At 41.1% G+C, this 12823-nt stretch overlaps 1 protein-coding gene across 4 annotated transcripts; it reads right to left on the bottom strand.

Moving 5' to 3' along the window:
- Positions 1 to 2339: 2339 nt before the first annotated feature.
- On the bottom strand, positions 2340 to 5686 carry cyb561a3a (cytochrome b561 family, member A3a). Of its 4 annotated transcripts, none has more exons than XM_029510821.1 (6): positions 5618 to 5686; positions 5124 to 5328; positions 3136 to 3344; positions 2862 to 3016; positions 2612 to 2780; positions 2340 to 2513 (listed from the first exon to the last, which is right to left on the bottom strand). In XM_029510821.1, the coding sequence occupies exons 2-6, from the start codon at positions 5308 to 5310 to the stop codon at positions 2487 to 2489; spliced, it is 747 nt and encodes a 248-aa protein (XP_029366681.1). In that variant the 5' UTR covers positions 5311 to 5328; positions 5618 to 5686; the 3' UTR covers positions 2340 to 2486. The 4 variants fall into 4 exon arrangements, with proteins under 4 accessions (XP_029366681.1, XP_029366678.1, XP_029366677.1 ...); XM_029510818.1 differs by lacking the exon at positions 5618 to 5686 and adding an exon at positions 3464 to 4982 and having other exon boundaries at positions 5124 to 5253; XM_029510817.1 differs by lacking the exon at positions 5618 to 5686 and having other exon boundaries at positions 3464 to 5257.
- Positions 5687 to 12823: the final 7137 nt, after the last annotated feature.

Below are 12823 nucleotides of genomic sequence, written 5' to 3'. Positions count from 1 at the left end.
GTAGGGACAGAGTGAAAAAACTAAAGCTGAAAAAAATAAAACTGCCCTGTAGAAATAGTGTATCTAGTTGTGGTGGGCAATTTTGGATATTTCTGCAAATTTCTTAAAATTTAATTATTTCACAAAGAAAAAAAAATTGATCTTGAAATTCTTTTTTGATGCATTCTTTGGTTTACTTGTTAACCATATACTGATTTCTATGGTGGTATAAATTACTTAGTGGAACGAATTGGAATGACATCACCAACACAGCACTAAATGCTCCAAAACTTTAAGTACACTCAAAACAACTGAGTTATTACATCAACAATCAATTTAATTTTGAGTTAGTTCATGGGAATGAGTGACTTTCTTCTTTTATTAACATGTACTGTTACTTTTTAGAGTATATCAAATGTTGTGTTTAGTTCTCAGGTGTGTTCAGCTGCCTGGTCTTCCCAGATTTCTTGCTCCTAACGTGGACCAGACAGCTCCTTAGTGAGTCTGTGGTCCAGATTTGGCAGTGTTTTTTTGTTTTGTTTTGTTTTTGGAATCAGGAGGAGGAACTCAGACCACCACAGCTGTTTTTATAACATACACAGATAAAAAAAACAAAGTAGTTTGACTTGTGGTGTTAAAATGTCCAAGAGATTATGTTGACAACACTGTGTGTGAAGGATGGACTAGAGGGAGCCTGGTTTGTGTTTGTTTTTTGCTTCTGTTGTGTTACCCCTCATGTTCCATAAGACAGGTGTCTCAGTACTTTTAGCTTTGTGTTTTATCTGGTATCTGATCACATATTCAAGGACCTTCACCCACCACTGACCCACCAATATCCCTCTTTTCTTTTCTCTACAGATGAGTGATAACCTTGGTTCTGACGATTTCTGTCATCATGAACATCACACCTTAGATCAGTTTTCATTGAACTGTATCTTTCATTAATGTGTACATATATCTCAAATCAAATCAAATCAGATTTATTTGTATAGCGCCAAATCATAACAAAGTTACATCAAGGCACTTTACATATAGAGCAGGTCTAGACCAAACTCTTTATAAATTTATTTAAAGAGACCCAACAGACCCCCCGATGAGCAAGCACTTGGCAACAGTGGCAAGGAAAAACTTCCTTTAAGAGGCAGAAACCTCGAGCAGAACCAGGCATATCTAGATATTTTTATGCAAAGTACAATATTTTTATTTGAGTTAGATATTAGTTATTCGTTGAATTCACAAGAGTTTTAAGAGGAGATGCGAAACTACTCTTGTGTTTCTTAAAACTGCAGATATATCTTTTTATGGATATCAACACAGATAAAACTGTAAAATATTGGACCTGAAAGTTTTACCATCACATGATTTATCCTCATGTCCTCCCTGGTTCCTTCTATCTGTGAGCTATTTTCTGTGTTTCAGTGGTTTTATCTTCACAATGTTTTATTGAACCATACGTTCACTGCAGAGTTCCCCTAGATTCTTCTCTACTTCTGTGTTTTGTGGCTTTGGAAAAACCTACTACGTACTTCAGCAATATTTTGTGACTGCCTGGGCCATAAAGTGTGTTAGGAGGAAGTCTAATCACAGATAAGCATTCATGTTCTCTGTTACCACTCATTGCTCAAGCTCCAAGAGAAATCTGCAGTTAACTATAAAGTGGAAACCTTTTCACAGTGTGACAACATAAATGTGTAATTACTAAGCATACGACCCCAAATTTCCTTTTCCCCAGCCACATTGGCCAGCTCTGACTGGGGGATCCCAAGGAGCTCCCAGGCCAGTGTGGAGATATAATCTCCCCACCGTGGCCTCCTCCCAGCTGGACATGCCAGGAACACCTCCCTTGGGATGCGTCCTGGTGGCATTCTTATCAGATGCGCGAACCACCTTGGCTGTCTAAGGGAGACTCCAGCCACCCTCCTGAGGAAACCCATTTTGGCCACTTGTACCACTTGTACCACTTGTATCCAGCTTTCCAGCATCTTGGAGTAGACTTTCCCAGGGAGGCTTCCACTTCCACACAATATTGAAAAGGCGTTTCAATCACGACAGCCCCTCAACACCCAGAGCTTTCAACATTTCCGGATGGATCTCATCAATCCCTGGGGCTTTACCACTGTGGAGTTGTTCAACTACCTCAGTGACCTCCATCAGATCAACGCTGATCCTCCATCATCCTCCAGCTCTGCCTCCACCCCAGAGGACGCGCAAGTTGGATAATAGGATAATACCAAACTTTGTATTTAGGCCCAGGTACGGCGTGACTGCACCTTTTTAAGAACAACAGTGCATGATTGGAGATCTTACATACTGCAAGGAAATGCCAAATTTCTCATGAAAAACATTGTTTATTCTTTTGGAAAAATAATCTTAAATAAAATTTCAAAAAATATTTTCAGATGCAGATAAATTTCCTAGTCAGTTTCCTGGCAGAGATTCTGCATTCAGAGGAGAAATTTCTTGTGATGTTGAACTGATATTGCATGTCATGCAGTGAGCCACTTCCTTCAGTCATTTTCTTCTTGAGGCAAAGGCTATGGAAGAGAGCAGATATGGATTTTAACAAAATACTTGGTAAATTTAAATCCTCCTTTTTCTTTGAACACATATTGACCACACTGATGAGTCTCACTGTGTAAGCCGAATCCTCTGGTCGAGAGTCCTGTCTCTGCCAGTTTTGGTTGGATAAGATCCTTAGGACAACCAAACCAAAGGCTACAATCAAAACTCCTAATGAATTTCCCAACAAAGCCTCAAGTGGAAGTTTAGAGTAGGGTTGTGTTCCATTGATGGTTCCTTTACTGTAGAAAAAAAAAAATCTGAAAATGTTTTGACATTTGATCTGACATAAGAGAATAAAATAGACAGAAAAACAGACTTACAGGACAAAGAAGAGTTTTTCATTAATCCCAGAGATGCAGGCGACAATGCTGAGGGACAGGATGCTGCCTCCCATCCACACGTGGACAGGTTTCAGAAGTTTACGTAGTGATACGGGGGAGCAGGGCAGAAGGAAGCCAGCCACACCCACCACCCACTAGACCAACCAATGAATGAACATTCACAGATAGAGAGAACGTAAAGGAATAATTTGCACTGAAGGAAAGGAATCCGGCTCATTTTACTGCTGCTGTCTCAGTGTTTAAACTTGTATACCTGCAGGGCAAAAAGAGCTGTAGCAGCAATTCCAATCCAACTGTGCAAAGAATATAGGTTGGAAATGTTGTTTGCATTGTGGAAGTCAAACACAGCACAGAGTCCCACGATAGACAGAACCAGGGTGATGAACATCAGGGCAGCATGAAGCAGCTTCCAGGGCAATTTATTCTGCCCCCAGGTCAGGGGGATACGGTACAAGACGGCTGCTGCACAGGGAGAGGCAACAACCAAAAAGATTTATTGATGTTTCTGCCTTTTAGTTTTGTATATGTATTTTGTATATCTACATATCTTGTTTGGCTTTAGGGGTAGATGAGAAAATTACCCTGTTGTACTGAGGACTTATTGGAAATTGGGCACATGGAGGAAAATGAGCTGCTAGTCTGAAGGCTCCAGTTTGAAACTTCTTTGGAGGAGAAGGTCGAGCTGAGAAGAAGTGAGGGCTGGATCTGACCTGCTTTGTACTCTATGCTGATTAGATGGTGCAATCTGTCAGTCAACCAGTGACCACACCACTTAATGGGCCTCCTCATTATGACTTTGACTAGAGTTGTTTATTGAGTCAAATAATGAAAGGAGGAGGAACATTTTCCCATCAACTTCAATACAATCTTCCTCCTTTTAGAAGAGTTCCTTTTACAACAGTCGCCCCCTGATGGCCATTAGATAGAATGCAGGTGACTAGGCTTTTAGTAATTGCTATGTGTTTCAGACCAACAGTCCAGTCAAGGTATTTTTGGTGATCTCTTCAACTTATTTGATCCATGTCCTTTATCCAGTGTGGGTCAGGATCAATGTTCATGTGCATGTCTGACTGTGAGGATTTTAAATGAACACTAAGTGTCTGTTGTAACTGCCTGTGTGGAAGACACAACTCCATAAATATAATTTTTTTCTTTCATTTTTTAACGTTTTTTTTCCTTGTAAATATATTTTGGTGTTTTACCTGCCTAAATGGTAGGTGTACCACTGCTCAGTGGTAAAGCGTATGCTTTGCATGCAGAGGAACCAGGTTAAAACCCCAGCCACAAGAAAAAAATCTGTGGTAGGCTTGCACTGGTCTCAGCCCCACATAAATGGGAAGGGTTGCAACAGGAAGGGCATCCGGCATAGAAACTGTAGCCAAATCAATCATGCAAGTCAGAGATGGAGCTGACTTGTCAAATAAAGAAAAGGCCGAAAGAGGGGGGAAAAAATGCCTGCGTAAATGCTGGAGTTGTATTTTGAGCTCTGAGCTATCTCTGAAAGCAGTTAGCCAATGCTCAGTCCTGTACCCTGAAAACATTCTGTGCAGACACAGATGGAGAAGTAACACTGAAGCTGCTGCTCTTAGATCGAATCAATGACATTTCCATTGAGCTTCAGTGACTTCACAACAATCTGAACAAGCACCACTCACTATGAATCAGATAAATGATGAATATGAAATCAGTATGTGCTTCTGCCAGTCATGTCCAATTCAAATCAACTTTGTCATATCATTATCACAGAAGCCTAATTTACAAAGATTTAAAAACACCAATAATTCATAGACACTTGTCACCATACACTATATATAAACCTAAAGAGATGGGGAATTAACAAATCTAACTTCTTTGCTCAGGTTTCACACGTTCAAATGTAAATTCTATCAGCAAAACCTGAGCTGATCTTCTCACAGGTGAATTGGCAGAAATGTGAAGTTCCCATCACTGTATATTGACATGAATGCATGGAAAGAGAACAGTCAAAAGCGTCATGATATTATAAAATAATATGCTCTATGAAGATGACACATTACAGCTCCTCCCTGAAGAGCTTTTACTTCATTCAGTTTTTACTTAACACCAGATGAAATGCTGTGCCTGTAATCACAGAAGAGAATCACGTCACCTCATGTTTAAGTCACTGAACTGATCTGTCAAAATATACTGTGTGACAGCTGGAGGAAAGAACAGAAGTGAGAAACAGAAATGAAACTTGTCAAAATATGAAAAGTCACTCACCAATTCCATACACCACCACCAGCCCTGTGACCATCAGTACTGGGTGCCAGTTGAACTGCTGTGCCGTCCCATCCCAGGCAAACCCACCTCGCCAATGGCTGTTCCAGACACACACACAAATAATACAGGCTAGGCCCAGGCCCACGCACAGCAGGAAACACAGGTAGAAGACCACCACGGACCTCATCTTGGACAGATCTGTGGGCTGAACACAGGAGAAATGGAATGGCAGCTGGATGGTGAGACAGGCAGAGACAGAGTCATGTTGTGGTTCCCAGGGTCACATTCTGCTGCCAGATAAGAGCAGAGCTGGTCACCCCTCCCTTTTTAATGTAAAATAAACTAAATTAATACAAAAAGGAGAAAAAGGCTCAAACTGGACAGAGTTAATGTCAATTATTTTTAAAAACCTTTTTACCTATCACTGTTTTTTTCAATTAACAATTTTCCATTAACTGGAGTTCTGTCTGTGAGAACTGCTCAGTGTGTCTTACCTCATGCACAGCAGCTGTCCAACTGACTGCACTTCCTATTCTACAACACTGAGCCAAAACGGTCTCATGATTTCCCTGTAAACCACTGACTGAAATAACTGAGTTGTATTTGCTTTAACTTCTTGTTTCTGTGGTTGAGCAGAGTTATTACTTCTATATACAGCTGTGTTGGTGTGTCTGAGGGAAAAACAATGTGAGGAGGTGGGGGAGTAGCTGGGAGGCCCTGCCCCCCTCCCCCCCGCTGCCTCCGCTGCCTGGAGATAACATGGACAACAATCTTCAGGAACATCAACTTTCTACTGCCAAATAAAAGCACCACAACTTTGTCTGTCCTAACACAAAGATTTTAGGTTTTGTGTTCTGTTTCCAGGTAAAGTATATGTTGGAAGACCAGCAGAAAAAAGCAAGCCCAGGAGTGATCAGTCTGATCTAATCATTCATCATTATTGAAAGATTCTCTGTGTCACTAAAAGGAATAAGTCTCTGTCGAGAAAATCTGATAATATGCACTACGACATTTATCTGGACAAACGAGTAATATTAAAACATACAAACAGCTCATTTAATCATAGAATCATCTTCTAATTAATTCACAGGTTGGGGGGGGCGCTGGAGGCAATCCCAGCTTATGTTGGGCGGGGTACACCGTGGACAGTTTGCCAGTCTATTGCAGGGCCAACACATAGAGACAGTATTGCTGGGTGGTGGAGTGGTGTAGTGGGTGCATGTTTTTCCTCACAATCAGAGGGTTCTGAGATTGAACTCTTCATGGGTTCCTGTCAGATACCTTCCACAGTCCAAAGGTATGCATTTTATGATATCTGCTGGCACTACAACTGCATGTGTCTTCTTTCAGCTCATCCCTATTTGGAGTTGCCTCAGCAAGACTTGCATAATTAGATTTGGCTACAGTGCCCTTCCTGACGCAATCCTCCCGATTTATGGCCAAAAGTACCACTGATTTTATGTGCGCCTTTTTGCTGGGGTTTGGTTCCTCGTTATAGAATCGGACCCCTGTTTGCCATGTAACAGGCGGAGATACTATCGAGCACCACATAACACTGCAACTATAAATGTAATTTGAAAATTATAAGAACCAGCTGAAAATTTGAGTGTTTCATTTGACAGTAAGACACAGATGATCCCAGTGGTAACTGCAGCAAGAGCAAACCCAATCTGACCATTTCAGACAATTAGATCATACATAAAGATCTACTTTTCTTTTCTTTTTTAATTTGTATTTTTTGTTGTATCTGTTCTCACTGAATAGATGTTGCAGTCACAAAAAATGGTTGTAACTCAGAAATCAATAAGAAGAAGAGGAACATTATAAGGGCAGCACAATTTGGATGTTCTCCCTTTGCCTGTGTGGATTTCCTCTGGGTACTCTGGTTTCCTCCCACTGTCCCAAGACATGCATGTTTAGGTTAACTGGTGACTCTAAATTGTACGTACAGTCAAGCCCGAAATTATTCATACCCCTTGCAAATATTGACTAAAAGTTACTTTTATTCAACCACAAAGTTTTTTCTTGATTGAAAATGAAAAGGCATCTCCCAGAAGAATGCACAAGAGCCATGATTGTGGAAAAGAAAATCACAGCTAGTATTTACATTTTAACAAAAAGTGACAAAAGTGTGAGGAGAGAGAAGAGCATGCATGCACAAATAAGCTGTGATTCCTAAAGAACCATCATTTGCAAAAGCCCTCCTAGTATGGTTTTGCTTTTTTGAAACTATTACATAGTTCACTGTCCTAAACATAGATGACAGAGACCCCATGATTGGTACATACATGAACCGATTGACAGAAACTTGTATGTGCCTGTTCTCTCCCTCACAATCCCAGGTTTCTCTTCAATACTATACCCAACCTGACAGAGTCATAGCTGAGTTGAACCATTGATTCCTTTAGCTCTTAGTAGCGATGAATTGCTGGGCCAAGTCAAAGCCAAAATCCACTAACTCTTATGTAAAACTATATATAATATTTCTGTCGCGTAAATAAAATAAATATTACTTTTTTTTTTTTTATAAAAGCACAAGGTAGCTATAGACATGTTCTATCGGAAAATTAACCTTAAATGACGTCTGTTATGATCTGGCGCTGTATAGAAAATTAAATGAACTTGACCTTCTAGTGGACGGGAGGTGCAGTTGGGAGGGCAGGGCGCCCCTCTAATATGATCAGAGGTGATCCTGGCTAGTTTAGCACCCTGGGTGAAACATCCAACAGCGCCCCTCACCCCTTAACCCATTCCCCCCAACATACAAATACAGGAATATATTATATTATTTATGCTATTTTATTACATATGTTAAGTACAAAAGTTAACAAGAATAGAGAAACAAATACTAAAATAAGATAAATTAATTAAATAGAGTATGTAAACACCAATATAACCAACAGATCCTTCATCACCCAAATACACATGAATAAAATATAATATAAAAAAACACTACTACTACCACCACCGTAAGAATAACTACTGCTACAAATGAATAAAATAAATAAATAATACTAAAAATATAATAATGAATTTTTTTTTTTAGAGTAAACACAAAAACTTGTGCAACAAAAAATGGACCAGACTCAGTGATTAACTCCCTTACAACAAACTTTGCCCTGCCTATGTGCCCTACAGACAATATCTAACTAGGCCAGTGAGCAGTGATAGCTAACATGTCTTTAGGGTTATCAGGTGGGAACCTCCTTTCACCTGTGTTTCGTCTAATTATGCCCACGACACCTCCAGGAGGCTAAACAGTAATCACTGGCGTCCCAGAGTCACTCCCCTAATGCCAGCCATCACCGCTCCTCACACAAAGACAACTATCTCAAGCAGCACTACTGTCAACTAATCTGACCTTTCACCAACTGCACCAGTGAAAGCGGGGTGGGGATACCCTGGTTCGAGTAGGGGAGAGAAATAGAAGAGGTGGAGCCAAAGTAGGGATGGGATACAGACCCTGGTTCGGGTAGGGGACATGAAAGTATAGACGGTGCAGGAGGTGGAGGACAAGCTACACTAGCAGATTCAGCAAACAAACTCACCTGGACAGTCCTATAATCAAACCAAATCATAAACAAACATAATCTAAATTCAGAATTCAGATTGTAGCAGATTTTTCAACCTGGGTCTTTCTTTTCAGGTAGTGCTTGACCACATGAAAGTACAGGAGGAAAGTGCAATCTAAAACCTGATGTTTCTAGCCTTCTTTGATGCAAAATCATCAATTACATCATCATACAAAATCTGTTGTGCAATTGTATGATTGATGCTGATGATTGCAAGCCCAGAGAGACGCTCCCTCTGACATTGTGGACCTCAGGTATGTTTTTATAAACTACAGCTTGGAAAAACTCCTCTCTGCTTCAGCTACTGTCTCTGGAAGGGTCAAGCCAATTCTGAGTGCAGTCCACAGATTAGGGTAGATTTCTGCAAGCTCTTTCTTGTGGATGATTTTTACATTTTCACATAACCCAATACATTACATGTAGCTATAAATCCTCTATAATAATTTTAGGAATTAAATATAATTTATTTGGAAGCAGAAATTTGTGTTGTGTGGCCTGGGATCATAATAATGCAGAGGTCATCTACCCCCCATCCCCTCCCTCCCCCTTCCTTCCTTTTCCTCTGCGAGTGAGACTGTTCACAGCCTCTGCAGCGGCAAGTTGATCCCCCACACCCACCTCACCCTTGCCTTTTGCCTCTTCTGACACGGACACACACAACTCGTATGATTCTCAGCAACAAGTCGATGTGATAGTAGGGGCATAGCAGCGCACACTGCACCAACTTGACGTGGAAATGAGCGGCATTATTCGAGAAATCTGGCTACTTTTTGCGCCCCCAAAATGACTGCGCCCTGGGCGGTCGCCCACATTGGCATAGCAAGAACCGGCTCCGAAGATAATAGCAAGGGAAACACTGTTCTCCATAGCCTGGCGTCTTGGCATCTGAGCGTTTGTGGCGGTTTGGCGTGTTACTTGAGTGTGCTGATCTCTCTGTAAGCGCAAGGTAGGGACTTGTGCTATTGCAGGTGTACATATTTTGGCTCTGAATGCCGAGCTATATTGTTGCAGCTTTCGCTCCAAACCTGCACTCCACAAAACCCTGTGTTGAGGTAGGCTGGCATGACTCTGTTTAATGCATAGCTGGTTTCTCCCTTGGCTTTAAGTGAATGTGTGTAGCGGCCGTGAGTCTTTCCTCCCCTCATCCAAGCGAGTGGAATCCGTGCTCGCTTTGTGGTACGTATACCTGCGGTTTATTTCAGTACTTTATCTCCCCCCCCCCCTTGCATGCGCTGACATATCAATAACCATGTTTTTCCCAAATCCCTGTCTCTCCCAGTTCTAAGCATGCGTGCTGTATTTACTAATACATGTTTTCCCGAGGCCACTGTCTCTCCCTCTCTTCATCGTGCAAGTGATGAATTATCATCATCCCATGTTCCTGCAACGCTTGCTGCTCCCTATCCTCATGAATTCCATACAGCATAATTTCTATGAACTTCATGCAGCATCGCATGTTCCTGCCTACACTTTTTCTGAATATCGAATATCACCTCCTCCTGCTCTCGTTCTCTCCCTACTCTACCCACCTTTGCCTCCCCAGGTGCCACCCCCCCAGCCTGGTTCTACCCGAAGTTTCTGCCTCTTAAAGGAAGTTTTTCCTTCCTACTGTCACCAATTTATTGGGTCTCTTTAAATAATTTTTAAAATAATTTGTCCTAGACCTGCTCTATATGTAAAGTGCCTTGATCTAACTTTGATTTGGTGCTATACTAATTGTTAGTAATTTTCGATTTAATTCTGTAGGATGTAAGGCCAAGCAGCACACCAAGTGTAGGGCATGTGCTTGCGTGTCAGCGTTATCAGCCACTGGCGCAGGCTGCTGTTCCATATATTGATCCTGTTTGATCCATATTGAACAATTTGACTGCTCCGGACCCCTTGGCTGGAACAGGACTGTTCTGTTCAAACTAAACTTTTTTCAATGCCTATAGCGTGTGATTCTACATCAGGCTGACCATATTTTATCATACACATTTACTCGAGCTTGAGTGTTAATTCACATTGTCTATTGTGTTAAGTTTATTTTCTGTTAACTTGCTGGTTTTATTTAATTTTCTTTTCCTCATTTCAGAGTGGTTAGTTTGGCATACAGGCCACCCACCCTTTGTAAAGAGCCTTTTGGTTGTAGATTTAATCTGATTGTTTCCTTTGCAATTGTTTGTATTTTTTCACTTTATCTAGGGGACTTAGTTCAGATTTTTCGGCACTTAAGGTGCCTGTATTGACTCTCTCTCTGGGTAGGAGCGGTGGGGTGTGAGCTGACTCCTGATGGTGGTGACCCCTTACTCATCCCTCTGTGTGCTATGGTGTGGTCTTTCTTACTTCACATGTGATGTATATTTGCTTTGTTTTGGACCCCTCTCTGCTTCCTTTTTGGATTATTAAACAGTGAATTTTAACGTTAGTTGCTTGTATTTTTATAATTGTCATTTAAGATAAAGAATACAACAATTATTTCATAAACTTTTGTACATTTTGAATCAGTCTCTGTCATTGTTTAGTTGAACCTGTGTGACCCCTTCCTCTGTAAAGGGTTGAGTATAATTACCTGGGTGCAAAATTCCCTCAGGTGGCCACATTATTAGGCTCCTGCTCAGTCCCACCTGCCACACATGCGCTTCAAAAAATGCAGTCAGCAAGGTGCTCTTATCTTCAGTCACACATATTGCGTCCACGCCCCCTGGCAACGGGCTTACAGAAAGCAGCAGTTCAGCACACCTGCGTGAAGCTGGCCCCCATGTGGTTTTGTATGTTCCTGCACATTTGTCATTCTTCAACCTCCTGGAATCCCACTGTTGACAGATAAACTTCAGGTTAATTTGTTATACTGTTGTAGCTTGTTTGCTAGCCTACAGAAAAACTTTCTTGTTACCGTTTTCACTATTGTAACCTTTGTATGAATACTATTTAGTATGAACATAAAATTTCTTTAAATGTGTTGTTCCCTGTTTATTCATTTATTTTCTCAGCATTCATTAAGCCCCACTCAAAAAAGTGAACTCTGTGAGTTGTTGAATTAAATAAATAAACCTCTTTGGCCTCAATATACCTGGCTCTCCTATGTAAATCTGATGATGTAAAGATCTTTGGCTATCACAGATTATTTGAGCCACTACTCCAAGATCTTGTTACCCTAGAGCAACAGGGTGTTTTTGTCTCACATTTGGGTACATTTGTGAAGGGGACACTTCAGAGTGTGGTAGCAGACAACCTTGCAGCACATGGAATAGCTGGGTTTGTGGAAAGTTTCTCTGGCCAGTATTTTTGTAGATTTTGCACGGCTCAGCGGGAAGAAACTCAAGTCAAAGAAGTAAAATCAGAAACAAAGAACTTCAACACTTACATGTTAATACTGCACAGGCAAAAGGAGGTACTTTTTTTGGTGTGAAGAAAGCTTGTATTTTCACAGAGAGATTTGCCCACTTCTGTGTCACATCAGGGTATCCCCCTGATGTTGTCCATGATCTTTTTGAGAGCATAGTCCCTGTTGAGCTTGCACTGTGCTTGGGACTTCTCATTTCCAAGAAGTTGTTTTCACTTGTTGACCTTAATAATCACATTAAAAACTTTCAATACAGGTGGGGTGACAAAAAAAATCGCCCTCACTTGGTGCCACATACTTTTGCATGTCGCAAAACAATTGGCGGTAACGCACACGAGAATTGGTGTTTGTTAAGATTGTTACCATTTATGATTGGTCATTTGATCCCTGAAGATGAGCCAGCCTGGAAAGTGATTCTAGACTTAAAAGATATTGTTGAGCTGGTGGTTGCTCCTGTCCACTGTGATGAGTCTGTGGCATATTTAGAGTATGAAATCTCAGAGCACAGACAGCGATACCAGGAGGTATTTCCAGGTCACAGACTCCTACCAAAACATCACTTTCTGGAGCATTACCCAGAAATGATAAAGCTGTTTGGCCCCATAGTAATGTTTTGGACAATGCGTTTTGAGGCCAAACACAGTTTTTTCAAACAGGTTGTCAGACACACAAAGTGTTTCAAGAACATCACACTGTCTTTGGCAAATAAGCACCAGCTGATGATTGGCCATCACATCTATACAGGGAGTTATGCGAGATCAGCCTTTGATGTGACACATGTCTCGTCAATTCCTGTAGATGTC

This window comes from Echeneis naucrates, chromosome 9 (genome assembly GCF_900963305.1).
Source record: "Echeneis naucrates chromosome 9, fEcheNa1.1, whole genome shotgun sequence".
Classification (NCBI taxonomy): domain Eukaryota; kingdom Metazoa; phylum Chordata; class Actinopteri; order Carangiformes; family Echeneidae; genus Echeneis; species Echeneis naucrates.
Note: the sequence above shows the minus strand (reverse complement) of the source record. Positions and strands in the feature narration are given on the sequence as shown.

Coding starts and splice junctions, on each gene's coding strand:
- cyb561a3a (XM_029510817.1), bottom strand. CDS start 3,671: ATGAGGAGGCCCATTAAGTGGTGTGGTCACTGGTTGACTGACAGATTG. Junction 3,345..3,463: donor TAAGTCCTCAGTACAACAGG/GTAATTTTCTCA, acceptor CTCCCTGTGCAG/CAGCCGTCTTGTACCGTATC. Junction 3,017..3,135: donor CAGCTCTTTTTGCCCTGCAG/GTATACAAGTTT, acceptor TGGTTGGTCTAG/TGGGTGGTGGGTGTGGCTGG.